Source organism: Notolepis coatsorum (genome assembly GCF_963971535.1).
Source record: "Notolepis coatsorum genome assembly, chromosome: 1".
NCBI classification, from domain to species: Eukaryota; Metazoa; Chordata; class Actinopteri; order Aulopiformes; family Paralepididae; genus Notolepis; species Notolepis coatsorum.
The window spans coordinates 72,259,242-72,287,015 of NC_140165.1; the positions used below are offsets into that span (position 1 = coordinate 72,259,242).

General features: G+C 43.6%; 1 protein-coding gene across 4 annotated transcripts in view; it reads right to left on the reverse strand.

Annotated features, from left to right (window-relative positions):
* The window catches only part of LOC311237467 (protein O-mannosyl-transferase TMTC2-like), a gene marked incomplete at its 5' end in the record, with an annotated part of 255,518 nt that overhangs the window by 92,512 nt on the left and 135,232 nt on the right, over positions 1 to 27,774 (reverse strand). The window contains 4 exons of one of the 4 annotated variants that reach the window (XM_084325361.1): positions 1,356 to 1,441; positions 18,965 to 19,124; positions 22,960 to 23,298; positions 23,533 to 24,025. In XM_084325361.1, the coding sequence (XP_084181487.1) occupies positions 1,356 to 1,441; positions 18,965 to 19,124; positions 22,960 to 23,298; positions 23,533 to 24,025 (1,078 nt within the window). Of the gene's footprint in view, positions 1 to 1,355; positions 1,442 to 18,964; positions 19,125 to 22,959; positions 23,353 to 23,515; positions 24,029 to 27,774 lie in introns of all 4 variants that reach the window. The other 3 variants (XM_084325358.1, XM_084325360.1, XM_084325359.1) reach the window with 3 other exon arrangements.

Sequence of the window (27,774 nt, forward strand, 5' to 3'; positions counted from 1 at the left end):
TTTAATTTCCATGTCAGTTGTTAATGTGTTTGTATGAGTCTTTTACATGTTTTGTATGTTGTTACAAAAAAGAAAAAGACGAATCTTGGATGTTGCATATTATGCTGTGGAAAGATGTATTTTGAATATTGGAAAGATTTGTGCAAAAATATCAAATTTTAATTTTTTTTAAATACTATAACCGTCAAACCGGCCGAGGACTCGGAGGTAACCTATTCTGTTCCGTGTTATAGTGACAATATTGTCACAAGGAAAGATGAAATTACATACCTAGGTTCCATCCTAGAGGAAAATCTTTCCTGTGACAAAATGGCAACCAATGTAATCAAAAAAGTCAACCAAAGAACAAGATTCTTGTACCGGATCTCCTCTCTGGTAAACAAGAATACCCTGAAGACTCTGGCAGGAGCACTCATTCAAGGGTACTACTATGCTTGCACCTCATGGTACCAAAGCACCTCAAAGGCGCTAAAAACAAGATTACAAACATCACAAAACAAACTGGTCAAACTACTGCTTGACCTTACTCCTAGAACCCACCTCACCCCTGCCCACTTTGACAACCTAGGATGGCTTAGAGTAGACGAGAGAGTACAGCAACTTGTAATGGGCCTGGTCTACAAGATACACTACACCACTAAGGTACCCATGTACATGTCAAGGTACTTCCCAAAGGTCAGTGAATACCACAACCACAACACCAGAAGGAGTTCCACAAATCATGTTCAACCCAGATTTGGCACAAACAAGGGACTAAATATGGACGGTCGGCCAAGCCGGAGGCACCACAGCTGGATTCGATCCCACTGTCTATGTGGTGGTAGACAGACGCTTAGTCCGCTGCACTACCTGGCCGCCCGGGAGGCTGCAATTCTAAACTGGCCACCGTAAATGTCCAAACCCGCCCTCCCACCCCCTCCTAATGTACAGTTTCCTCCCTATCGTATGTATATATTTTCTGTTAAGATCTCTGTTTAACAGTGCTGTATATTTGCATATCTTGTATGTCACAAATGTAACAGTACTCTGTCATAAATGTCATGATATATATCTGTATATCTGTATGTTGTGTATGTCACACATGTCATTATGAATTGAAAATGGGGGACCCTGATGTAAACAAGACGAAAGTCTTTCTCTGGTCTGCATCCCCTTAACAGCCATGGAGAAAATGCCACTAATTCCCGCCAGGAACGGGTCAGATGACCCGACAGCTTATATGAGAAATATGAGAAAAATAAACAGTGTAAACTATATAATTACCTCTCAATATAAAAATATGAAGTTTACCACAATGAAATGTAGGTTTGAGTGACATAAAAAAATAAATAATAATAATAAAATAATCTACTTACAGGCCAGCGTTGGGCGACTCCCGATGGCCAGCGTGTAGTAATGCAGCGCCTCTGGGAAGCGCTCGCTCTCCTGAAGCAGCAGACCCCTGTGGAGCGAGAACATGAACATAAAGGTAGAATGTCATCTAGAAAGAGCCCCTCATGGTAAATGGTAAATGGCTGCTTTTTTATATAGCGCTTTTATCCAAAGCGCTTTACAATTTGTTACTTACATATTACCCATTCACACACCGACGGCGGAGGCAACCATGCAAGGTGCCAACCTGCTCATCGGGAGCAATTAGGGGTTAAGTGTCTTGCTCAAGGACACATCGACACACTGCCCAGGAGGAGCGGGAATCGAACCGGGAACCTCCGGATTGCCAGACGACTGCTCTACCTCCTGAGCCACTGTCGCCCATGTCATGTTGATTACATTTCTTTGTTTTGGTCGCAACCCATGTGTGGGTTGGAGTTTAGTGAAGATAGGGGGAGGGGTTGCTGTTGTTGGTCCCACCTCCAAAGAGGTCTGGAGAAAATCACACTATTATAATATAATAATATTATATTATATTATAATATAATATATACATGTATATTAATGTGAATTTCCGCAGGCAGAGCCTGAGGTGTGGCCAACAATAGAAACCCTCTCTTACTCCACTCAACTCCAACACATTAGACCAAAACTAGGGGTGTAACGATGCATCGATTAATCTAAATGCATCGATTCTAATGTGACGATTCAACTGCATCGATTTGAATATGTTAGAATAGATTATAATAAAAAAATAAAAATAAATCTTTTTTTTATGTTTTTTTTGTGTGTATTGTTTCTATTGACCCATTCATGCTGAGTGAATCAGTTCCCCCAGCCACATTTGTGTATTCAAATTTTTTTGGGGAATTAACTGATAGAAAATGTATCGAATCGAATCGTGGTCAAATGAAGAGATTTCATGATGCATTGAATCGTAGCCTGAATAATCGTAATCGGAATTAATCGTTGTGAGGTCGCATCGTTACACCCCTAACCAAAACAAAGGTTTGCGTTATAAATGTCTACTGTTGTGTATTGTCAAAATAAACATGTGTAAAATCCCAAGGAAATGTACATGTGCAGGGGATCATGCTGTTGTAAGTGGTAAGTTGTAAGGAATGTGGATCAAATATTCTAGCTGTCTCTGGCAGAGGGGAAGGATGACGCCTAGAAATAGTTGCACCATCCTGTCTTCACATAGCTTCTAGAGGAGACCATCAGGCATCCTCCCCCACATAAATGGAGATAGTGACCGAGTAAAACCCACCATAAATAACTTTAGACCAATAAACTGGGGCCTGAGGCTATAGTAGAGTGAGCAGGTTAAGAAGTTCCTGTTTACTCTGGCTAGAAGGTCAACAGCTCACTCACCAGAGCACTGTGAGGGGTGAGTGTAATCAGCTATTTCAATCATTATGCTATGCAGCTGCCCAGAGAGCATTTGGTAGACTCAGGTCTACAGAAACCACTTGGTAATTAATGGCCTAGATCTAGACAAAAGTAAACTGAAAAATAAGGTATTAAGTATTAAAAGTCAACTAGATGGGATTAGGTTATGGTATAATTCAGTATAAAACTAAACAAGATACTTAGAGTGTTCAATAAAGCTAAAACAAAGAAAGATTACTTTAAGATAATAGAGTAACATTAGATGTTGGGATACAATGAGTGAGTATTTGGAAAAGGTTAGAACCTAAGCCAAAGATTACTTTAGAATATAGAAATACAATAAAACAGGTTCAAATATGAATAATAAAGTTAAACATCTATTTTTGAAGGACAAAACTCAAGAAAAGACTGTTAGAAACTGTAGTCAAAATAAAGAATAAATCTCTTATTGTAAAAACAATTAAAGCATGGCAAAGTATTTGTAGCTGGTAAACTAGGAAATAACTCATGCGCTATTCTCTGTTCAAGGAGAGAGAACTGTAGAACTTCCAGATAAGGGAACGAAACTGCTTAAAATAGTTAGTATGTAAATAGTATCATGTCCCTTTAAAGAGTCAAAATGGCAGAGATCACGTTAAGCCAATAGAAAACTGACGCCCCTCGCTATCGTCACCAGGACGACGCTGGGAAAAGGGGCGGAGAATTGTCTTTAACTACAGACGCTCAAGAGAGAACAGGATCGCAGCAGCAGAGAGAAAGACGAAACGAGCGCTCCCCCAGCTCCCAGCTCTGAGATCACGGAAGACCAGAGTTGCCGTGGCAACCAGCAGCAAACAAAGAGAGGGCCTCGTGTTGCCGAGACAACCAAACCGGAGAAGACGCTCTGAGCGGCCCCAGCCGATCAGAGACATGGACCGACAGCCAAACCGAAGACGATGATTTTAGCTATAGAAAGGAAATTCAGTACTTGTTTGATTCATAGTTTGTGTTTATTGGAATGGAATAAACACAGCGGCTTTATTCAAAAAATCACGTCCATGCTTCCTTCCTGCAACCGAACCAAATTGAAATGCAAACAACGCAGAGAGATGATGAAGGGTAATTTCCACTATACGATCACAGAGACGATAGACATTTAATGTTTATTACTTCAAATGGCGCCGTGCCCCGTGCTGGATTTGAACAAAGCCGATTGAAGACGACGAGAGCACTAGAAGAATCGAGAGGTTCTCTCCCTATCTTCGACGCCTCTATGACTGTATTCTTCACCTCATCGGCCAAGGACAGCGGGTTTATAGGTGAGTAAAGATGGAGCGTCTATATTGGTGGAGGACGAGCAGTCTCCGAATGGGGTTTGCTATGAATAGTTGCCGTGCTAGACCGAAAAAGTGTTTGTGTCGGCAGACGCCAGAGACCAATATTCACATCCTTGGCTCTGGTCTCGACCGCGCCAACACTGTGGGGCACAGAGATAGGTTAGGGAATTAAGGTGTGTTCGGTTAGGACACCTAGGATTAGTGCAATGGGATGATGTGAATCTGCATTGCTAGTCGTTCTGCGTAGGAACAGGGCAGCTAGCGTGTGGGTAGGGACACCAGTCAGGGATTTGTAACATTGACTGATTAAAATGGTGTTGTTTAAGAAGTATGGGTGCTAGTATGACAACTCTGCTTACTCCACGACAAACGTACCCGCGCTCTGGGTTCGTCCCGTGGGGTGGGATGAGGGTCATACAGTGTGATGGATTGCAAACCCTCTATTAAACAATATGATGCTAGTCGGTAAGGAAGGTATAGATGAGACTATCCTAGGTGGGATTGTGCGCCCGCAGGCCTAAGGCTACTTGTGCCAGTCCGCCAAAACGAGACATAGCTTTAAGTCGATGAAACGTGACATTTGGGTTTTGTGTGACAACGCAATTACTTCAAATATGTACAAAAGCATCGAAACGATTCGACCGCGATTTGCGAGTTATGATCAAATCACGGGAGGGAATGATCTTAGATGGGAGAATGGGTTGAGACTATCGGGAGATTGAAGCCTCGCTGCGAGCACAGAGGGACTGCAAACGCCGATTTGAGAGATCCTCTTGGGTCAAGTCTCCATATGATTATTCTGCAGAATCGGGGTGAAATATCCGAAAGGGCGGGGCGATGCTTTCAAACGCCTGTTTAGTATAGGGATAATAATAAGTACTTAATTAACTGATCAGCAGCGCTTATGGTTAGGACATAGGGAAGAGTTGTATAAAACGGGCGATGTTTAGGTTAAGAATGCACTAAGGAAGATTGTTGCCGGATGAATAGTATGGTTATAACTAGGACAATGTGTTTTGCTAAATATATATGGTTGATGAATGTCTGCTAGTGGTTATGAGTGAATGCCAATGTGTGTAGGTTATTTTTTGTATCGTTATGAAATTCTGGTGACCAACAGCCGCGGAGAAACAATGGAGAATGTTCGTTTTTTCGAGGGCCGTTGGAACGTGGCATGGTTAGCTGCTAAGTTAGCCGCGGGGGCGAGCAGGGTTAAATGTGGACGTGGCGTTGTGATATCAAGAATATTGAATGAACGGGGAGTGTGATGGAGCCACTGGGATGTGTAATGTACGTTGGAATTTTTTATTTCTGTAGTTTTAAGGTCGTTGTTTAATGTAATAGGAATCAAATGAAGCGATGTTTTAGAAACTGATGACGTCACTGGAAACGTCTGGTCGGAGGGACTTTGGGAGCGTTGGGTTTAATATACTGTATATTTCGGCCAGGCGGAGAAAACGGACGAGCGAAGCTACTGTAATGTATATGATCTGTAAACTAGCGCTTAAATGAGATTAAAGTTCTGTTGCGGGGTAGATCTGTGTTGCGCTAACGTCGCGGTGTGTTGTGCCACTCGAAACAAAGGGACGTTATTATGGTGGCGTGGATGATGGTAAGCTAAGCTAACTAGCCACGCTAGGCTAAACGGGCAATAACATGGTTGGGCTAAGCTAATTGAGCTAGCGATGCTAAGCTAACGAAGCTAATGGTGCTAAGCTAACGTAGCTAATAAGCTAAGCTACCTGTGCTAACGATGTAGCATGGTGGAACTCTCGGTAAATCTCGCGATATGCTACTGAAGCAACTTCATATGTAAACAGGAAGCGCCGTGGCGACCATTTTGGTCAGGGCGCCGTGGCGACCATTTTGGTCAGGGCGCCGTGGCGACCATTTTTAAAGATTTGTAGTTTTTTCCCGTTTTGTGTAGCGACCATTTTAAAATGTGTAGTTTTTTAGTTTTTCCGTTTTTTGTAATGGCGGTTGAAGAACGAATGTATATACTTATTTAGTTATCAATCTGTATCTATTGTTAGCCCAGTATGATGGCAGTAGTGGGGAAAAACGGGACGGATGAGTGTGTGTTTGTTTGTGACTTTACTAGATGTTTTAAACCAATAATAAGCAGTGTATAAGAAGGAGGTGGTTATGGTTAGAACGTGTAGACGTATGTGTCGGTCTGCGCATGCGCGCCACGGTGCCGTCAGTACAAGGGGGATGGATTATTGGAGTTGGGCTTTTGTTAGGACAGGTACCAGTAAGGTGTGAAGGCAGGCTGCATGCCCCCCCCCCCCATTATCCTTCTCTCCTGCGTGTCTCCCTCTCCTCCCTCCCTCCATCCCTCCCCCATTCCCTTCCTCTCTCTCCCTCCCTCCCTTCCTCTCTCTCCCTCCCTTCCTCCCTCCCTGCCTCCCTCTCTCCATCCATCCCTCCCTCCCCCATTCCCTTCCTCTCTCTCCCTCCCTCCCTTCCTCTCTCTCCCTGCCTCCCTCCCTCCCTCCCTCCCCCATTCCCTTCCTCTCTCTCCCTCCCTCCGTCCCTTAGGGTATAGTGGTAGATTTTAGGAACTCCATGCAGACACCTTTAGTCTGATTAAAGTAGGGTTTAATTTAAGTTAAAGTTATGCAGCAAATGCTGATAATAGTGTTTAAAGCCCTGTGGGTTAACTGGACCAGGTGATGTGGTAAGGTCTGCTAGTTAATTCTAAATTTTTGATAATGTTAATGTTCATTTGGGAGGTCCCCCCCCTCCTCCGTCTCTCTATCCCTCTCTCTCTCCCCTCCTCCTTCTGTCTCTCCCTGCGTCTCTCCCTCCCTCTCCTCCTCCCCCCCTCTCCATGTGTCTCCCCCCCTCCAATGCTTGCCTTTCAAATGGTTATGGGTACGCTGCTAACTGATTCCAGTTCGGGTGGTGGACTGCTGAGTTGAGTTTAGGATGTTTTTTTCCATTTAGAAGTCTCCATCTCCCTGACTGGCCCTGGGGTAATACTCAGCCTGGGGTGTGGCATGTATGTTTCGACTGGGGGTGAGAAGTCCAGAAGGGTTTGTTATAAAGGGAATGGTTTTACAATAGGTTGGGGTTTGTTTGAGATTAGTTGAGGAGTGGGAATGGGGTGTATTTTTTTTCATTTAGGCAAGGTGTCAGTCCCCTATTTCCCCCTCCTGTTAGAGTCCTTGGAAACAGGGTTGGCTTTACGTCAGGCTGTGTGTGTTATTGGTTGGATAGAAGCGTTATTGTGTGTGTGAGTGTGGGTCAGTATTTGTGATATTCCTTGAAATAAGGGCCTGGGGTGTTTTCGTTCGGGTTCGAAACTGAAGGGAAGATGCTTTGGGCTGAGTAATGGCAGGCCGTTGAGAAGTCAAGGGTCTGTGGGGGATATTACGGTGGTATGGTGCGGACGTCTATGGTTTATGACATAGACGGCTGGGCTATATAACGGTCAAGGGTTTAGTGATCTGAATCACTAAAAAAAAAATTTCCCTTGGTAGCAGTTGGAGGAAGAGGTCAACACCAAGATTTTTGGTGTTGTAGGGGGAAATGTGTTAATGTATAATGAAAATGATGTTGTATGAAGTATGTGATGAGATGTTAAGATGTAAATGTGGAAGGTAATGTAGGAAGTAAGTAAATTTGATTCCCATAGTAGGTTTTGAGAAGCAAACAGAGAAAGCAAGAAGGAGAGGTTAATATTACATTTACACATAGTCATTACGCTGATGTTGTCATTTAAAGTATATTATGAGATCAAAATGACAAATGCATCAAAGCAAAAGGAAATTTGAACAGGTGAATGACCATATTTACCAGAATTGTTAGACATTGATAGGCTGTGTGGAACTAATTATCATTGTCTAAAGGAAGGACCATCAACATACCAACGGAAGGGAGAGGTTGATGCAAAATTGTATTCCCCAGAGAATCGTGAGAGGAACACACAAGTGATTGGAACATCCAGGTTTCCGATTGGACGAACGGACAAAAACAAAGCTAAGGCCGTGTCGTTATGTTCAAATAAACCACACCAAATCTCTCTAAAAATATTAGTATAGAGACGCCTGACATTTCCAATATGTAAAAATATTGATGGAATGAAAAGGGAAATGCCACTGATGTTAAGTGTGTGTGTTTTTTCTTTCTTTCTGCACAGGCTCGGCGAGGACAGATGGGGCTCTGACGATTTCAGTACCAACTGGGGAATAACGGCTTTTGAAAGCCTTGGTATAAGTATGAATGATAAGCAATTTATCAATCCCTGTCTGCACCGGTAAAATCTGAAAGTGTGAGTGATTTTTAACTCAAGTAAGCAAAAATAGTTGAGACACAGAGCAACTTGTTTTTCCAAACGGTAATTGCAGGAGTGTTTGAAAGTGGTGAGAATGTCGGATACACAACAGGTTCACCTTGGTGAAACATTGATAGGAGCAACTAAAGGTTTAGATGCAATATCAATAGCAACGGTAGACAATCTGTCTATTTCAATGACTGGAAATGTCACAATAAAAGTGAAGAAGCAATGGCCAAAGATATTCAGGCCTTTACAAAACCTTGTATTTAAATATAGAAAGGGAGGTCGTTATAGGCTGCGTAACCAGATCAAAAAACAGAAAAAGAAAGAACGAAGGGCGATGAAAAGAAATAATGCCGGTAGTGGCAGCATGCTGACAACCTTTGCAGACACTCCCGATAAAGGATTAATACCTGAAATTGATCTGATTGATTTGGAGGTGATGGAATTCCCTCGGGTGACCAGTATGACAGAGGGACTTGAAATAATGACTTTGATTCCAATACAGGAGGTCATTGAGGAGAGAGAACCAGAGACAACTGTTTTACTCCAACCAGAGCCGGTCCACGCTGGAGTGTCCATTGCAGGTGACTAAATTTAACCAAGGGACAAAGAAAGCGACGGAGGAGAGCGGCATTGTTACAGCAGTCCCAGGAAGTCGACTCTGGCTGTACGGCTGGAACAGAGGCTGGACAAGGTTTGGGAACACCGACGGAGTGGCCAATGCGTGGGACCGACAGCAGGTATGGGAATATACACGAACAGTTTCCACAGCCCACAAGTTTCCCTTGTCCAGATGTCCCCCAGCACCAGAGCGAGAATGAGAGGCGTGGCCCGGTGACAAGGAGCCACCCAGCGAGGGCCAGGGTGGAGGAAGAGAGGATGACGTGCCTCTCTCCAGAAAGACAGAGAGCATTCACGGAAGCGTCCGAAAGACATGAGACAGTCCGTAGAAAACTGGTGGAGAAGCAGCTGGCGGTTGACCAAGTCACACACGAGAGGGGAATGCTGGAACGAGAACCGGCGGAACAGACTGAGATCATGAGTGATGTAATTTTAGAAGTTATGTTCCGTACTGCAGAACAAGGACTCAGTGAACAAGAGATGTCACTTGCTCCGTTACCTGAACGGGGGGCTGAGCGGCATGGTGATGAAAACCGCAGGAGGGGTGAGTTTCCAGGCCCCTCCCGACAAAAAGCCAGAGGGGCGGCGGCTGAAAAGAACAGGTATGTGCCTCTCTCCTCCATAAAGCAGGACATGCCAGGAGAGGACCGGAGAGGGGTGGACCTGTCGGGAGCTGTGGGATACCAGCCGAAAGACTGCTAGAGTTGTGGTGAACTGGGACACAAGGCCAAATCATGTGGCAAAGGGTGGCGGGCTCAAAGAGAGTCCATCAGAGGACAGACATGCTGGACATGCGGAATGTTGGGGCATTTTCAAAGGGAGTGTGTAAAGAGGTCGTGTCTGCAAAGGCCACAGGCTGAATAGAACGTGGAGGAAATGAACAGGAGACGCTATAACGCTCACAAAAAAAAAAAAAAAAAAAAAAATTAAATAAAAAATGCGACTGATTAGGATAAAAATAGAAAAGAAGAGATATAGATAAGTTAGATGGTTAGATTATGTGTGCAAGTTACTAAAACGGCTTGGAAGACTAAAAATGGTAAGTTGGAGTTGTAAGGGGATGGGGTATGTTACGAAGGATCAGATTAAACCGAATATATATATTTATTTATTGATATATATTGCATAGTATTTGTATATCGTTTGATATCCCTTGTATATTCCTTGTACATATACACGGAATATCCCTTTAGTCCAGCCCATAATAGTTCATTCTCCTATTGGACAGCGGTCCACCGGCGCCAGGGACCGGCCCCCGGAGCCAAGTTCAAAGTCACCGACACGACATGTCAGTACTTGCCCGGCCCTGCCCAGGGATACGGCGACAGAAATGAGAGTGGCACTATTTGTGCACCGTGCGTATAAATACGGCGCAGGTGAATGTAGAAGACCCTTAGCCCCTTACCTCCGTACCCTTCGTGCATTTAGCATGTTACCGATAAGTTGAAGCCTCACCCACGATACAACGTGCGGTGAAGTATGGCCTGTTTGGCCTCAGAATAGAGTATCGAGACCGCGTGCGAATTAATAACTGAATTGTCAGAGTTTGGCACTATACCGTCGAGTGCGACATATTTCTATTGAGTCTTTAATAGTCTATTTGTGTATAGTGTATCGTGCGGTTAGAATTCTATAGTGACCAGCGTCTCCAACGCTTTCTCGTATTAGCTAGAGTTCTTATCCAGGCTGGGCCGACCGCATGGCGCCTTCACCCGAGGAGACCTAGGCGAGAACCGTATGGACATGTACACTGGATTAATCTACCCGACGACTACATAGCCTTTGCGGCTGGAATATATTTGCTTTGGTCCTATGATTTATGGAGCGGATAATCGCCGACGCCTGCACGTGTTGGATTTACCCCGAGAGGAGTCAAGTCGAGTCGGCGCTCAGAGAGCCTGAGGCCGCCTAGCTTTCTTCACTGTAGAGCTACAGTCTACAAGAGAACCAAGCTGTATTCGTCTGTGGATCAAGAGACTACTGCACCGGCTTCTGTACCTGAAGTCTCCCTAGTCATCGTTGACCAGACGTCCTACTACCGACCGATCTTCTACCCCCTTGCTGGCTTACAACCAGTGGGAACCCCTTCCAGTATCTCCCGCTATTACTAGTGTACCATAGATATAATTCCCTAAGATTCAGGTTGTATAATTACCTCCTGCGTAACCAGAGAATGGACATTCGTTATTGATTTGCCTACGCATACTCCTTTGCCTTACAAGTGCATTCAAAGAATAATGTAAAGTATCCTATGTACCTTTTGCTCCATTAAATACTTGATTAATACCTTTGACTGGAACCGATTTCATTGTGGGAAGTGTTCATCATATTCATATATTGTGTACTGTATGGCCAGTAATTAAAGTACATAAAGCGGTAGTGGTTTAATGATACCATACTTATCAATACAGTCAGGGAATTGTACCCCTCAGTTACAGGGTAACTGGCAATTGCATGAGCTAATCGTACTAACAAAAACTGTGGTTTTAAACAGGAAAAAATGGGACATTTTTTAATATTAGACAGAGTAATAACAAAGGACTACTTCAGTAGTGATTAGTAGAGATTATACATACTTGATCCAAGGGTGGTAAAGGAGACTTAAAAAAAAAAAAAAAAAGTCAAAAGCATGAGAGAATGTACGGAGTATTTTATTTCTTTTTAATTTCTTTCTTAGTGTTTACGGGGGTATTTATGCCTCTAGTTGATTCTGTTTGATGGGGGTGTTGCTATGACACTAAAATTTGTTTGTTTTTTTTGCGTTTTTCTTTGTTTTCGTTTCTTTTCTCTATTTTTTTAGGAACTGACGGGCTGGGAGGGATCTCTCACCGGTCAGGGGTAGCAGGTTGGTGGTGACACAGCGGGACTGGTAGGGATGTCTAATATGATGGGCTGGAAACATGGAGGGTGGACGAGAGCTGGTTCATGATTTTGTTTTCCGCTCATTAAGAGTCCAGATGTAGCATCTGGGAGGTTGTGTCACGTTTTGGTGTTGGGTAAGTGTTGGGGAAACGTGTTTCTCTGTACATAGGTAAGCTCTGTAGGTTTTGGTCGCCATTGGCCAAATAGTTCTCGTATAGGGTGCGGACATGTGTATTGATAATTGGCTTATGGGGGACTCTGCACCGGCTTGTTGAGGGCTGGCGGAGTGTGTGGAAGATGTGTGTTTAACACTTTGATTGCCGGAAAACGCTTTTTCACGTCATTCAGAGCCATGCTAAAGGTGCCGAGGACGCCGTAACTCATCTTTGATATCAATATTTCAAAAATCTGTGATCGAAATCATATTTTCTTTCCGGAGCCCTGAGATGTGCTGGTGGGCTCCCACCAACTGTCTAACGGTTCGAGAGCGCCATCTGGTGGCCGAGGGAGGGAGGGAGGGAGGGGCGCCCCAAACAGGAAGTTCTCATCCATATGAGCTCCGGGCACTCGCGTCCGGTAGCCGGACTCCATCTCAACACACTGGATGATCAATCGCTCGCCCTAACTCAATAAACAACGTTATTTGGACGTATATAGTATTATACAAGCTGGAAATGGTTCATCAGGATAAACATCCCATAATCGAAAACGGTCTACACCACGCTGATCGTCCAACGGCGCGAGGAAGATACGGTAAGATTCAGCGTTATTTTTGAACGTGTTCCATATAAACTGTTATGATGAACATATGACCCACACTAGATGAATGATATAACGCTGCCCACGGAATTATAAATGATCCCCCGCCCATCCGGTCATCATCAGATCATACGTAGATCATTCTAGAAGTACGTCCAATTGAAATTTTTTATATCGCCCCGATTGCCATCAAACTGTATTTCATCATCAATATAATGCATTTGGGGCTATAGATCACATTCTGGAGAAAGCTGCAGAAAGAGATGAAAACATACTTATACATTAGACCATACTTTACTATGAATATGTGAATGAAAAAGTTTAACGTTGCTACACAATGAACAATACATATAGGACTTTGAATGGGCCCTAATAATGGCAATGTAGCAATAGAATTAAAAAAGTTATAGCCATGCAAAGAAGGGGTACTTCTCCATAGACAAATAGAGCTGGCAATCTATGGTATATCATGAATTTAACCCATGGCAATCAAAGTGTTAAGGGGACTGTGGTTTGTTACCATGCATATAGGGTCTGTTGGTGAATTGGCCTCGTCAAGAGCTGGCTGTCCGGACCGAGGGAACTGTCTGGAAATAAAGTATGATTGTGTAATAAATAGATATTCCACTCTCAAAGGTGGTGTAGTGTGTGTTGAACTTGAGATATTTGATCTAGTAATATAGTACAGCACAAAAATAAATTAGAGAAAGGTGGTTTTAATTGAATGATAACCTAAGAAGCCGTGGAATATATAGAAAACTAATTTGGAAAAAATGTATTGTCAATGCAGAACAGTAGAAATGTATCTGGCGGAAAGATGTGATATTCCAATCAATTGTATGTTTGTAATAACAAGTCCAAAAATCTAAAAGGACAGAGGGAAAATCATTTCCTTCTGTGGAGGAGATCGGAGCAGTACCAGCTGCACACGACCAAGGAGACAGCGATTAGCGCAAATACAACGAGGAGCAATGGTCAAAACAATTTAGCAGTAGAGACCTCAGGAGGTTTGAACAGGGATAACTGACAGGGCTGAAAGCTAATGAGAATTGAGATCTCAGTGGTCCTTTCTAGGAGAAAAAAATTATTTATGTTTTCTGGTTTAAGTCTCCCTCGGTTTTTTAGAGTGTTAGAGTGTTAATCCTTTCGGTGTGATGTATTAATCTTTTCTTGCAGAGTCAATTACACAAAACAGACATTAAGCTAAGAAAACACGATAAAATAGTCTAAACAAAAAAGCTGATAAATTTGGAAGCCAATTCTTGACCGATTACCTTCCAATAGAAATGGTGTCGTTAAACATAACTGATAAAATGTGTGTGACTGAAGGAGTTTAACGAGGGTGGGGGGAAAGAGTGAATGATGATTTTGTAACTGTACAGACGGAAATGGGTTTTGTAGTGCGATTTGTGGATTTTTTTTATTTTTAAGAAATGTTAGTAATATTATGGTATATATACAGTTAGAGACATGTTTGATTTAGAAAATATTGGTGCTATATGTGGGTTATAAAACCCCCAAGGGTGGAATGTTGTGTATTGTCAAAATAAACATGTGTAAAATCCCAAGGAAATATACATGTGCAGGGGATCATGCTGTTGTAAGTTGTAAGGAATGTGGATCAAATATTCTAGCTGTCTCTGGCAGAGGGGAAGGACAACGCCTAGAAATAGTTGCACCATCCTGTCTTCACATATCTTCTAGAGGAGACCATCAGGCATCCTCCCCCACATAAATGGAGATAGTGACCGAGTAAAACCCACCATAAATAACTTTAGACCAATAAACTGGGGCCTGAGGCTATAGTAGAGTGAGCAGGTTAAGAAGTTCCTGTTTACTCTGGCTAGAAGGTCAACAGCTCACTCACCAGAGCACTGTGAGGGGTGAGTGTAATCAGCTATTTCAATCATTATGCTATGCAGCTGCCCAGAGAGCATTTGGTAGACTCAGGTCTACAGAAACCACTTGGTAATTAATGGCCTAGATCTAGACAAAAGTAAACTGAAAAATAAGGTATTAAGTATTAAAAGTCAACTAGATGGGATTAGGTTATGGTATAATTCAGTATAAAACTAAACAAGATACTTAGAGTGTTCAATAAAGCTAAAACAAAGAAAGATTACTTTAAGATAATAGAGTAACATTAGATGTTGGGATACAATGAGTGAGTATTTGGAAAAGGTTAGAACCTAAGCCAAAGATTACTTTAGAATATAGAAATAACAATAAAACAGGTTCAAAGATGAATAATAAAGTTAAACATCTATTTTTGAAGGACAAAACTCAAGAAAAAACTGTAGTCAAAATAAAGAATAAATCTCTTATTGTAAAAACAATTAAAGCATGGCAAAGTATTTGTAGCTGGTAAACTAGGAAATAACTCATGCGCTATTCTCTGTTCAAGGAGAGAGAACTGTAGAACTTCCAGATAAGGGAACGAAACTGCTTAAAATAGTTAGTATGTAAATAGTATCATGTCCCTTTAAAGAGTCAAAATGGCCGAGATCACGTTAAGCCAATAGAAAACTGACGCCCCTAGCTATCGTCACCAGGACGACGCGGGGAAAAGGGGCGGAGAATTGTCTTTAACTACAGACGCTCAAGAGAGAACAGGATCGCAGCAGCAGAGAGAAAGACGAAACGAGCGCTCCCCCAGCTCCCAGCTCTGAGATCTTGGAAGACCAGAGTTGCCGTGGCAACCAGCAGCAAACAAAGAGAGGGCCTCGTGTTGCAGAGACAACCAAACCGGAGAAGACGCTCTGAGCGGCCCCAGCCGATCAGAGACATGGACCGACAGCCAAACCGAAGACGATGATTTTAGCTATAGAAAGGAAATTCAGTACTTGTTTGATTCATAGTTTGTGTTTATTGGAATGGAATAAACACAGCTCTGCTTTATTCAAAACATCTCGTCCGTGGTTCCTTCCTGCAACCGAACTCAATTGAAATGCAACTAACGCAGAGATGAAGGGTAATTTCCACTATACGATCACAGAGACGATAGACATTTAATGTTTATTACTTCACTACCATTCCCAAAGTGTGCAGTAGCATAGTACACTGTCCCCACCAGCTAGATAACACTGAGCTAGATAACACTGCACGTATTACAAGGACACACATCATTCTTGCCTTGATAAAAAATGTATGAAGCTCTCTTTCTCTCTCTCTGTCTCTTTCTAGCTTTGTGCCTTGTGTTCCTGCTCTCTCTCTGTCTCTCTCTCTTTCTGTCTCTCTCTCTGTCTCTCCCCCCTCTCTCTTCCTCTCCCCCTCTCTCTGTCTGTCTGTCTCTCTCTCTCTCTCTCTCTCTCTGTGTCTCTTGTCACTTTCTCGCTTTGTGCCTTGTGTTTCTCTCTCTCTCCCCCCCCCCCCCTCTCTCCATCTCTCTCTGTCTCTCTCTCTCTCAATTAAATTCAATTCAAATGGGCTTTATTGACATGGGAAACATACATTTACATTGCCAAAGCCAAACAAAACAATCAAACAGAGAAATCAAAAGAAATCAGTACATTACAGAAGGAATTTCTTGTATGATTGACAGTCTTTATGGTGGTTGTATTCTGTTGATGTCCTTTTCTTGTCACAGCAACTCACAACATCTTGCTGTGTTTGCACATTGTTGTATTTCACCCAGTATGTATGGGAGTTTTGAGTTATTTTCCCATGTTTTCCAAGTCTCTTTGGGTGTTTGTGGGAAGTATATGTCTCTGATGTCTTGGTATAGTGGGCAGGTTGAAGTATATGTCTCTGATGTCTTGGTATAGTGGGCAGGTTGAAGTATATGTCTCTGATGTCTTGGTATAGTGGGCAGGTTGTAAGAAGTGTAGCTCGGTTTCCACCTCTTCTTGTGTGCAGTGGGTGCACAGTCTGTCTTCTCTTGGGAGCCAGGTCTGCCTATGACGACGGCCTTTCTCGATGGCTAGGCTGTGCTCGCTGAGTCTGTACCTAGTCAAGGATCTTCTTAGTTTTGGGTCAGTCACAGTGCTCAGGTATTCTGCCACTGTGTACACTCTGTTTAGGGCCAAATAGCATTCCAATTTGCTCTGGTTTTGGGTTGATTCTTTCCAATGTGTCAGATAGTTTTCTTTTTGTTTTCTTATAATTTGGTTTAGTCCAGTGTGGTTTCTGTCTGGTGGCTCTGCTTGTGTTTGTGAGCAGAGTCCCAGAACCATCTGACTGAGTGAGTGGGCATCTCTCAAGGGTCTCTCTGTAGGTGAAGGCTTTGTTATGGAGTGTGTCTGGGTCACTTGATTTTAGGTGATTATAGAATTTAAATGCTCTTTTTTGGATTTTGATAATTAGTTCCTTCCTAGTTCTGCTCTGCATGCATTATTTGGTGTTTTCCGTTGGGTGCAGAGAATGGATTTGCAAAATTCTGCATGCAGAGTCTCAATTGGGTGTTTGTCCCATTTAGTGAAGTCTTGGTTTGCAAGTGGGCCCCAGACTTCACAACCATATAGGGAAATCGGTTCTATGACAGAGTCTAATATTTTTCCTCAATCCTCACAGCACATGTGTTGTTGGTGTACATTGACTTCATGAGGTCGTAGGTTTTTCCCTCCAATGCCACTATCTAACAGCTTGTACAGCAGACCCTCGTGCCAAATAGAGTCAAATGCTTCTTGGAAGTCAACGAAACACAATTATACTTTGCTATTATTTGTATTTATTTGGTTGTCTATTAGGGTGCTGAGGGTGAGAATGTGGTCTGTTGTACGGTGATTTGGTAGGAAGCCAATCTGTGATTTGCTCAAGGTATTGTTGTTTGTGAGGAAATGTATGAGTCTATCTATGGTTGACGATCATACAGAGGATTTTCCAAGGTTGCTGTTGACACAACCTCTCTCTCTCTCTCTCTCTGTGTCTCTGTCACTTTCTCGGTTCGTGTTCTCTCTCTCTCTCTCTCTCTCTCTCTCTCTCTCTCTCTTCTCTCTCTCTCTCTTCTCTCTCTCACTTTCTCACTTTCTCGCTTTGTGTTTCTCTCCCTCTCTCTCTCTCTGTCTCTCTCTCTGTCTGTCACTTTCTCGCTTTGTGTTTCTCTCTCTCTCTCTCTCTCTCTCTCTCTCTCTCTCTCTCTCTCTCTCTCTCTCTCTCTCTCTCTCTCTCTCTGTGTCTCTCTCTGTGTCTCTCTCTGTCACTTTCTCGCTTTGTGTTTCTCTCCCTCTCTCTCTCTGTGTCTCTCTCTGTCTCTGTCTCTCTCTCTCTCTGTCTCTCTCTCTCTCTCTCTCTCCTTGTCTGTATCAGTTTACCTGCTCTCTGTCACTTTCTCGCTTTGTGTTTCTCTCCCTCTCTCTCTCTCTCTCTCTGTGTCTCTCTCTGTCTCTCTCCTCCTTGTCTGTATCAGTTTACCTGCTCTTACTGTATGTCAGCTCCCTCTCAGTTTCTCCGTCTAAGAAACCTCCTTCTCTTCATCCCCCCCCCTCCCCCCCTCTCCCTCTCCTCTCCTCCATCCGTCCCTCCTGTAATCGCTAAGTGATGATCACTGCCAGCACTGTAAGTCTATGGAGATGTTTACCTTCTTTGCAGGGCGGAACGTTTTACTTTTTCATTCACACATTCATACGAAAATACCGTCCAGAGTATAAATATGTTTTTATCGTTTTCGGCAGTAATTCCTAGAATGTGAGATATAGGCATAAATGCATATATTAGATTATCAAATGCTGTTTGATACCGATCGACGCTATATTAAAAATGTCAACTGTATGTACATGGTCCTAAACGTTATGACTGCGCGGGTGAAGGGGGGGGGGGGGGGGGGGGGGGGGGTCGTTTATAATTCCGTGATCGTCGTTAAATGCTTCATGTAGTATGGGTGATATATAGATCAGAGCAGTTTGTATGGATAATAATAAACAAAAATGCTGAAACTCACGGCAGCTTCCTCTTAGCGTTGGGCGATGATACTGGAGCAAACAGATCCCAGTTATGTGATGGGGATCGAGGCGATCCAGTTCCGGTTTGTATGATAATAATAACAGCCCAAATCATGTGGATTATTGAGTTATGGCAGCGATCCATATCCACGGTGTGTGGCTAGAGTCCTGGGATGATAAACGAGTGGCCGGACGGATTTAGGGGACGGACCGAGCTCCACCAGGCATATCAGGTTTGGCAACTCGCCGATCAGCCACCAGGTGGCAGTATTGAAGCGTTGCAGAGTTGTGCCGGCTCAGACAGCATCAGACAAGGATCCGTGAGTGAAATATGAATACCATGGCGAAAATATGAAATATGATCAGAATAACGTTGTACGCCGTGATCTGGCAGAATTCGCATGAACTTGAAACTTGAAAATGACGTTATTGGCGGAGAAAGTGTTAAGGTATTGGTGGGTGGGAGACATCTTAACACCTACAGGTTGTACAGCATGTCGGCCATGTTGCCTCTGTAGTGCAGGGCGTTCCTGTAGGCCTGCTCTGCCTCCGCCATCTTGGCCCGACTCTTCAGCACATTGCCCAGGTTACCCTCCGCCATCTTGGCCTGGTTCTTCAGCACGTTGCCTAGGTTACCCCACGCTGCGGGAGAGATGGGGTTCAACGTTCAGTTTGTCAACTCAAAGTTTGAAAAGAGAAAGATAAATTGTTGGTATTATTTGTATTGATATTGACTGTCTATGATTATAGTATTACTACAGTACTACTGTACACACACAGTAGGCTACTATGCTACATACCATTACTACAGTACTATACATATTACTGTGTATCTTCTGGTAGACATAAACGTAACTTTTATCAGACATTGGTATTTGTATTGGTTGTGGCTAGAACAGGAGGACTAAAATCCCATGTTTTAGTCCAACATGAATTGAAATATGAATCAGGAGACATAGACCACTTCCTGACCTGGCAAATTAAATATGATTCATCCTACTGTGTACTATAATTACTGTGTAAACCAGTGGAGGTTATTCCATGACAACACGTGAGGCAGAACTTCACTCATAATTATTATTAATTTACATATATATATATATATTTTTTTTTAATTATTATTATTATACATTTTTTATTAGAAATGTTTTCCTCTGTAAAAAAAATGCCAGTGAATTTAATTTTTTCTTCAAAAATGGCAAAGTGACAGCTTTGAGCTCTCTGATCAGGCCTGATCCCTTAACTGCAGTAATGGCGAGCTGTCAATCACAAATAAACTGCACGGGTTGATCTTAGGAATATAATTATCCAACCAAAATAGGGTAGGGTAGGCGGGTTAGTGACAGTATGCGCACGCAATTGATTGGCGTTCACGCCGTGCCACACAAACTTAAGATCCAATCAGAGACGCACAGCGGCGTGATTTTTTTCTGTAGCCTATGTTTGCGAAGACGGAGGGGAGGAGGAGGAGGAGGAGGCTTTGTTTACAAAATCATTTTATCTCAGTTGAAGCAGCTAACTTGTTGGAGCTAACGTAGCTAAAGGGCTACCACCGCAGCTACCAGGCCCAGGGTGGAGTGTTTTGTTATTGTTCATGAACTTATTGTGCATCGTTTGATGATATATATATACAGGGACACTATTTCCTCCTAAGAATGTAACGTTGTCAATGGTGAGTGAAATTTAATTTTTTTTATATTTAGTCTGTGTTGATTATGAATTAATTGGCTGTATTTTACTGCGTGCGTTGGTATGCTTTCTGCCTTTCTGTGGGTAACAAGCGATTTATTTTGGTCCGCTGTGGCCTGGCCTCTGTGTGTGTGCGTGTGTGACTGACTGAGAGTGCAGTAGTCCAGGGTGGACATTTACCGTGAATTTTACAAGCTCTATTGTACAACTTTGCTATGGGTTCTTCTATCATTTCCTTTCCAACCAGTTCTGGACCCAACATCTCCTCTCCTCCTCCTCTTCCTCTCCCTCCTCCTCCTCTCTCTCCTCCCCTCCTCCTCCTCCTCCTCTCCCCTCCTCTCCCCCTCCTCTCTCCTCTCTCCTCCTCCTCCTCCTCCTCTCTCCTCCTCCTCTCTCCTCCTCTCCCTCTCCTCCTCCTCTCCCCTCCTCCTCCCTCCTATAGCTATTGATGTGATGTTTGTAAGTGAGGCGTGTGTGTGTCAAGAGTTACTCCAAGGTATTTATTACTAGTGCCTGTTGTCTTTGGTCTTGTGTCCATAGCGGACGTTTTTTTCAAGGCGGACCGCTTTGAAAAAAAGGGAAAAAAAGCTCAGAGCGTTTTCCTGGGTCTCGCGGCTCCGCCCCTTCCTCGATGTTGATTACCTTGATGAGCGCGCTCCTTTCCAAAAGTTTAACTAGTTTCAACTTTATGTGCTGGGAGAGCTACGCCCAAAAACGCTGCCGCCGAGAGCTCATAAACGCGAGCCGCGGCGCTGGGAAGAGGAGCGCGCCTAGATTTATTTTAGCGTTTTTACAGCTTCCATTTTTATGGCCATACAAGACCGACAGAGGAGAGAGAGAGAGAACGGGAGAGGAGGTGGGGAAGACATGCGACAAATCATCCCCCAGGAGCGGGAGGCGAACCCGGCACGGCCGCGTAGGTGTGCAAGGCACTATGCGGTGCGCCACGAGGGCGCCCCGGTCACTTCAACATTTTAGGCAACCAACTTGCGTTCAGCGTTTCTCTGATTGGCCACGTGACCGCGGCAGCGCGAGAGAGCGGCAGTGCGGAAATAGGCTGCATTCTATTGCCATGCTCTGCGACAAACTCTAACCTTAACCAACTCCGAAAGAATGCCTAAACTTAACCCTAACCAACTCCGAAAGAATGCCTAAACTTAACCCTAACCTTAACCAACTCCGAAATAATGCCTAAACTTAACCCTAACCTTAACCAACTCCGAAAGAATGCCTAAACTTAACCGGCGAAATAAATATTGCCATGCTCTAAGACAAACTCTAACCTTAACCAACTCCGAAAGAATGCCTAAACTTAACCCTAACCTTAACCAACTCCGAAAGAATGCCTAAACTTAACCCTAACCTTAACCAACTCCGAAAGAATGCCTAAACTTAACCGAATGCATGTTAAAAAAGAAATAAAAAAAATTGAAGTGATTGGAACTTGTCATCACGCACCGCAGGATCCACAGCAAGGCGGCGAACGAGTTGAGCTAACCGTCGATGTTAAAAGAGGGGGGATTACGGCTGCATAATGCTGCGGCGCGTCGCCGTGGCTAGGCGCAAGTTGGTTGCCTAAAGTAATGAAGCGCCCCGGTCATTTTATCCTTTTCGTTTTTTTGGAAGTTCTACTACTATGCTTTGTAAAAAAAAAAAAAAAACGAAATAAAATCATTCATTCATTCATAGGCCTACTGATCTAGAGTCAGATTCAGTATGTTAGTTTGAATAAGTTCATAAAGAAGTAGGGCTGTACTGAATGTCATTTTTTAACATTCGAAGCTTCAATTGAAGTATTCGAACGAAGCTTTGAATGTCTGTAAAAAAAATTTAGAAAAACATTTAAATAAAAGATTTTAACTTTTTTTTTATCCTCAAACTAAATCCTCAATTTGAATAAAGTGATTAATCTGATTAAATGAGTATTTTTTTTATTAAATCAACTTTCTTTAATGAATATAACTAATCAGTTTCGTCAACATAAATAATCCAATAAGGGCACGGTTGGTACAAAAGTGATGGTGACGTCTTATAGTATAATATTATAATATTAGTGTAGCCTAAACTTTATCTGCAACTGTGAAGAAAAACCCCATTGGTTTAAACAAATTGAATAGACATTAGGGCTGACCCCTATTAGTCGATTAGTTGACTAATCGGTCGAAAGGAGCCGTAGTCGACTGCCAACCTCTTAGTAAAAAAATAATAATAAAAGAAATGTATACTTTTTTTTTTTTATCATTCTTTTGAAAATAAAAGAGGCCTAGAAGCGTGGCTAACGCTAATGGCACGCATACCAGAGGCTAACTGCCTACAAAAACAGGCACAGAGGCACTGAAAGAGGATTTCACCCATCTAATGAACACACTAGACTAGACAAATATCAAGATGTATCCATCAGTGGACCAATTGCATGCTTTTGCAGAGGACAAGAAGCCTTCAGTCGACTCCTTCAGACATTAAGCACCCCCCACAGCCCAAATGAAATGATAAAAAAAATATTATATATATATTTTTTTAGTCGACTAATAGTCGACTAACAGCAAATTTTGGCCAATCATAGTCGACTATCCAAATCCTTAGTCTGGGACAGCCCTAATAGACATACAAAAAAGATGTTTAAAAAAATAAAAAAAAGCATTTCTTTTAATGAAAAATTTGAATGTTGATTTAGAATTCTAATGTCAACATTATGATCGAAGCTTCGAAGCATTCGGTACAGCCCTATAAAGAAGACAACTGTTCCTGGTCATCACGGCCCTTCTGCTTTATGCACATGGAGCCTCACCTTTAGCAGGGTTCACAGTAATCCCAGACTTGTAAAGATTCTCCTCATTGCTCCAATCTCTGTTTCTAAGAACAGTTCTGACTCCGTTCAGCAGCACGAGTCCCGCGCAGAGACCGAGCAGTAGGATTCTACAGCCCCCAGTTCTGGATCTGACATACAAGGTCCTCACGCCCACCGCCACCAGGAGACAGAAGCCCATGCTGGGGATGTATAAGACCCTCTCAGCCACCACAAACCCTACATAGAAGAACAGGTTAGTGGCTGGAAGGAAGGGTAGTGACAGGAGGCCTAAGGAGAACACCACTACGTGTTCCGTCAGGGGCAGAGAGGTCTGCGGGTCTGTCAGGGGGAGAGAGGTCCGCGGGTCTGTCAGGGGCAGAGAGGTCCACGGGTCTGTCAGGGGCAGTGAGGTCTGCGGGTCTGTCAGGGGCAGAGAGGTCCGCGGGTCTGTCAGGGGCAGAGAGGTCCGCGGGGGGCAGTGATGGAGCTTGGCCGTCAGGGGCAGAGAGGTCCGCGCGGGGCAGTGATGGAGCTTGGCCGTCAGGAGCAGAGAGGTCCGCGGGGGGCAGTGACGGAGCTCGGCCGACCCGCCCAGGGCCGTCTTCGGAGACCCGTGCTCAAAGTCCACGTTGTGATTTGTATCTGGAGCGTGGCAGCCGTTCCCATTGGCAGTCGGCTTCCCTGTTGCCACGTGGGCTTTTCCATTGGTCTCCTTCGTTTTAGAGGCGGGGCCACAAAGTCCAAACAAAGCCAGGAGGATAAATCCAGCGTAGAAGGCGGCGGTGAACAGGTTCCTCCAGTCGGCGAAGCTCTTGACCAGGGGCAGGGCGTCCATGGACCAGTCAAAGCTCAGCCGGTCGGGGCAGAGCAGCAGCCAGGCGTTGGCGGCGGGCAGGTGCAGGAAGGTGAGGGCTCGAGTGAGGAGGTGTGGAGAGTCGGCCGCCGGGTTGTCAGAGTTGGAGAAGTGGGGCGGTTTGTTCCCCATCCAGTAGAGCCGAGTGGCCAGGAGGAACACCCCCCAGGAGGCCAGCGTGCAGAGACTCAGACACGCACCAAGGTTCTTCTTCTTCTGCGAGAGGGACACAGAAACAACAGCGTTATTGATAGGAACAGAGCTACGGTTCAACACCTCCCTCTACCTGTACTCCAGATGATCTCACGTTGTGTTCCTTCATAGAGATTTGATTCACATTCGACAGAATGACATTGATTTACAGAATGATTTTAAGAGTTGTATGAATATCTTTCAGATCAAGAGATTTTAATTGCTCGCCTTGAACAGTTCAAGTCCTACCTGGCAGATCGAACTTTGTGTGTCAGGCTCGAGGACTCTGTGTCCTCTACTGCCCCCCTATTGTATGGTGTCCGTCCCCCAGGGCTCGATACTTGCCGCTGTCCTTTTCTCTATTTATTTATTTGCTATTACAACACGGTTACATGACTGAGAAATATTGTGTTTGGGGTCTGTGAAGTGCCACAGAACGAGTGACACTTTTTGACAATGACATCCTGGGTCGTTCCTATATGACCAGTATAAATCTTTAAACTAAACTCTGGAAAGATAGCTCCTATGATGGCTCTACTTATAAAAAATGGAACTGAGCCTTTAAATGTCTCCATAGAAGGGGCCGGTGTCTGTGAAAAGGGAGTGAACCTGCGGAATGTGAGGCCATGGAGAAGAGAGGGGCCACTATAGCCGTATAAACTATTTTTCACATGTAATAATTATGGAAACATATATACTGTTGGTATAAAGGTATATATATATATAATGCTATATTAATTATATGTTTCATAATTCTCTGCTTAAAAAGAATGATATGCTTGGCGATGATACCTACAGAAGGTATCATAACCCTTGCCTGTCCTGCCTGCATTCTCTTACTGTTCTGCCTGTTTCTCTTACTGTTAGAGTGAGTCAGAACGAAAGAGGCCCCATGCAGTAAGGGAGTGACCGGCTGGAATGCAAGGCCAAGAAGAGGGAGCTCTAGTCAGAGGGGCATTGTATTCTTATGAATTACTTGATTTGATATGTAACTGCAAAGTAACAAATAACTGAAGGAGGGATGGCTTCGTGCCCGGTACCATGTCACGTGATCCCCACAGACAAAGCAGTTGTCTGTTCTGAAGGAATAAGGGACTTTCTGTTACTTAAAAACCACTAGGTAACGAGAAGTAACGTTAGTACCAAGAAGGAGGAGCTCATACGAATTACGTATTGTACTCTGGTTTGCTAAACAAAAGTGACAGCCTGTGACTTCACTGTGTTTAGACCAATCGGAAATATTGTAAGATGGATATAAAAGGGACGGTTGCCCTTTCAAGAGCGAGACTTTTTTGAGAGATGAGAAGAATGGTGCTCGACACTGGGCACAAGCCGTCCATGATGAGATGTTTTGTTCTGTGCTTATTTTAAACTGAATTGGGTGCTTTCCACTTCAGTATCTTTTTGTAACTAGCTTTTTCTAATTAAAATTACCTCTTTATAAATATGATTTGTATCCTTTCTTCTGACCAGACGACCGGGTAAGCATGAAATGTGTTTTGCCTTGTAACTTCACCCCATGCATTTTTGATTAATGATGTAAAATAGAATAAGTGGCTTTATCCCTGCATTAAGGACTAAAGGTGGATTCTGTATAATGGGATTATCAAGTAAAGCCATATAGTGATAATACGTGTACTTAGGAGACATATGATTATGTATTAATGCAAAATAGAATAAGTGGCTTTATCCCTGCATTAAGGACTAAAGGTGGATTCTGTATAATGGGATTATCAAGTAAAGCCATATAGTGATAATACGTGTACTTAGGAGACTTATGATTATGCATTAAGGACTAAAGGTGGATTCTGTATAATGGGATTATCAAGTAAAGCCATATAGTGATAATACGTGTACTTAGGAGACATATGATTATGTATTAATGCAAAATAGAATAAGTGGCTTTATCCCTGCATTAAGGACTAAAGGTGGATTCTGTATAATGGGATTATCAAGTAAACCCATACAGTGATAAATACGTGTAACGGATAAGGAAAAGGGACCTCATCTAATTAAAGAGAGTCCGGACCAGTGCAAATAAAATAAAAGATTCCGCAACTTCAATCACTCGACCTAAGGTCGATGACTGACGGGGGTCGGAACGGTGCATTCGCTGTCTCTTGTCGGTCAGTGGTAACAACAACATTTTGTAGACTCGGTTGGTTCTGCGTGTCAACCACTTCACAGGACGCTGTTTGAGGTGTGGATAGGCAGACCAATGAGTTATGAAGTTATCGATCTGACCTAAGAGCGAGCGTGGGCATTCAACAGGGTCCCTCATAGAGGGACTGTGAGATCAGACGGGCGAATCAGCTGCCGCCTCTAGCCTCGTCAAGATAGGCTAAGAACGGGTCCCAGATTTTTGAAAACCTTTTAAGTGAATCGGTTCTCAGGAACCTTAGTCTCTCCATCCGTATGACAGAGGTCATGTCCGCCATCCACAGTTGGAAAGAAGGTGCTGAGGAGGACTTCCACTCCTTCAGAATTTGTTTTTTAGCAACCGTTGTCCCCAGTCAAATCAGTCGCCTCTCTCTCTCCCTCTTGGCAGTGGATTCATACGAGATTACATCCCCACGAATTACAACCTTTAATGTTTCCCACAGTGTGGAGTCACCATTGTCGTTGAATTCAATAAACTATGTTAATTTGGTGGTGATATACTCTACAAAGTTCCCTTCAGTAAGTGAGGAGGGGTTGAGACAACAATAGTAAGTTTGCTTGGGGATGGAGAGATCTAGGGACATTGACAGGGGGCTGTGGTCAGAAATCAATATGTTGTTGTATTTTGTGTTCGTGACATGGGAGATTAGTTGGGAGTCTAATCAAAAATATTCTACTATAGAATTTATGGGGATGAGAGTAGAATGAGTAATCTCTGTCAGTCGGGTGCTGAACCCTCCAAATATCTACTAGATTCCTGGATTTAATCAGGTTGTTCAGAACCCGAACTGATGAGATATCTGGGGGTGGGCGTGTAGATAGTCTGTCCATGTATGGGTCTAGATAACAGTTCAGGTCATCGCCAATTATTACATTTGAGTTACTAGTGTCGGGGAGCAGGTTGAAAACGTTCTTAAATTAGTTTGGGTCATCAGTATTTGGACCATAGATGTTAAGTAAAGTCAAGGGGAATGAATGAATGGTTCCTGAAACTAAAATATATCTACCAAAAGGGTCAGCAGTCATAGAAGTCAAGTGAAATGGGAAATTTTTCTTAAAAAGGATAGTCACGCCACGAGCATGGGAGGAGAAAGGCAAGTGATAGACCTGCGAAATCCAATTACACCTCAGGCTACGTTGTTGTGTGGCTTTGACGTGTGTCTCCTCTAAAAATATCACGTCCGCAGACAGAGATTTAAGGTACCTGAAGACTTTTTGCCTTTTCATGATATTGCCTAGTCCTCTTACGTTCCAGGAACTAACGTGACTAGTCACGATCGGGGCTCGGGCTTTCCTCTGCAGTTATCCTGACGCGCCCATACATGGGCTTCCTGCTGGAGCGTTCCCGCACTGCCAGATGAGGATCAATCAGCGCGGCTGCGAGGGATTCCCTCATCAGCAGATCCCTATATCACCTGGCAGATCCTGTCATTTGGCGTCGCAGTGTTAAACTGCCTATCTAGGTACGACGACTCTACCTGAAGACCAGCTGTATCTACCCCTGTGTTATCCCTTCCCTAATCTTCTGTCTCTTGTGCCCTAGGATCCCCGCTCCAGCGCCCTTCCTGCCTGGACGTCTCGAGCCAAGCAAGGAGTACCCCTGCTCATTC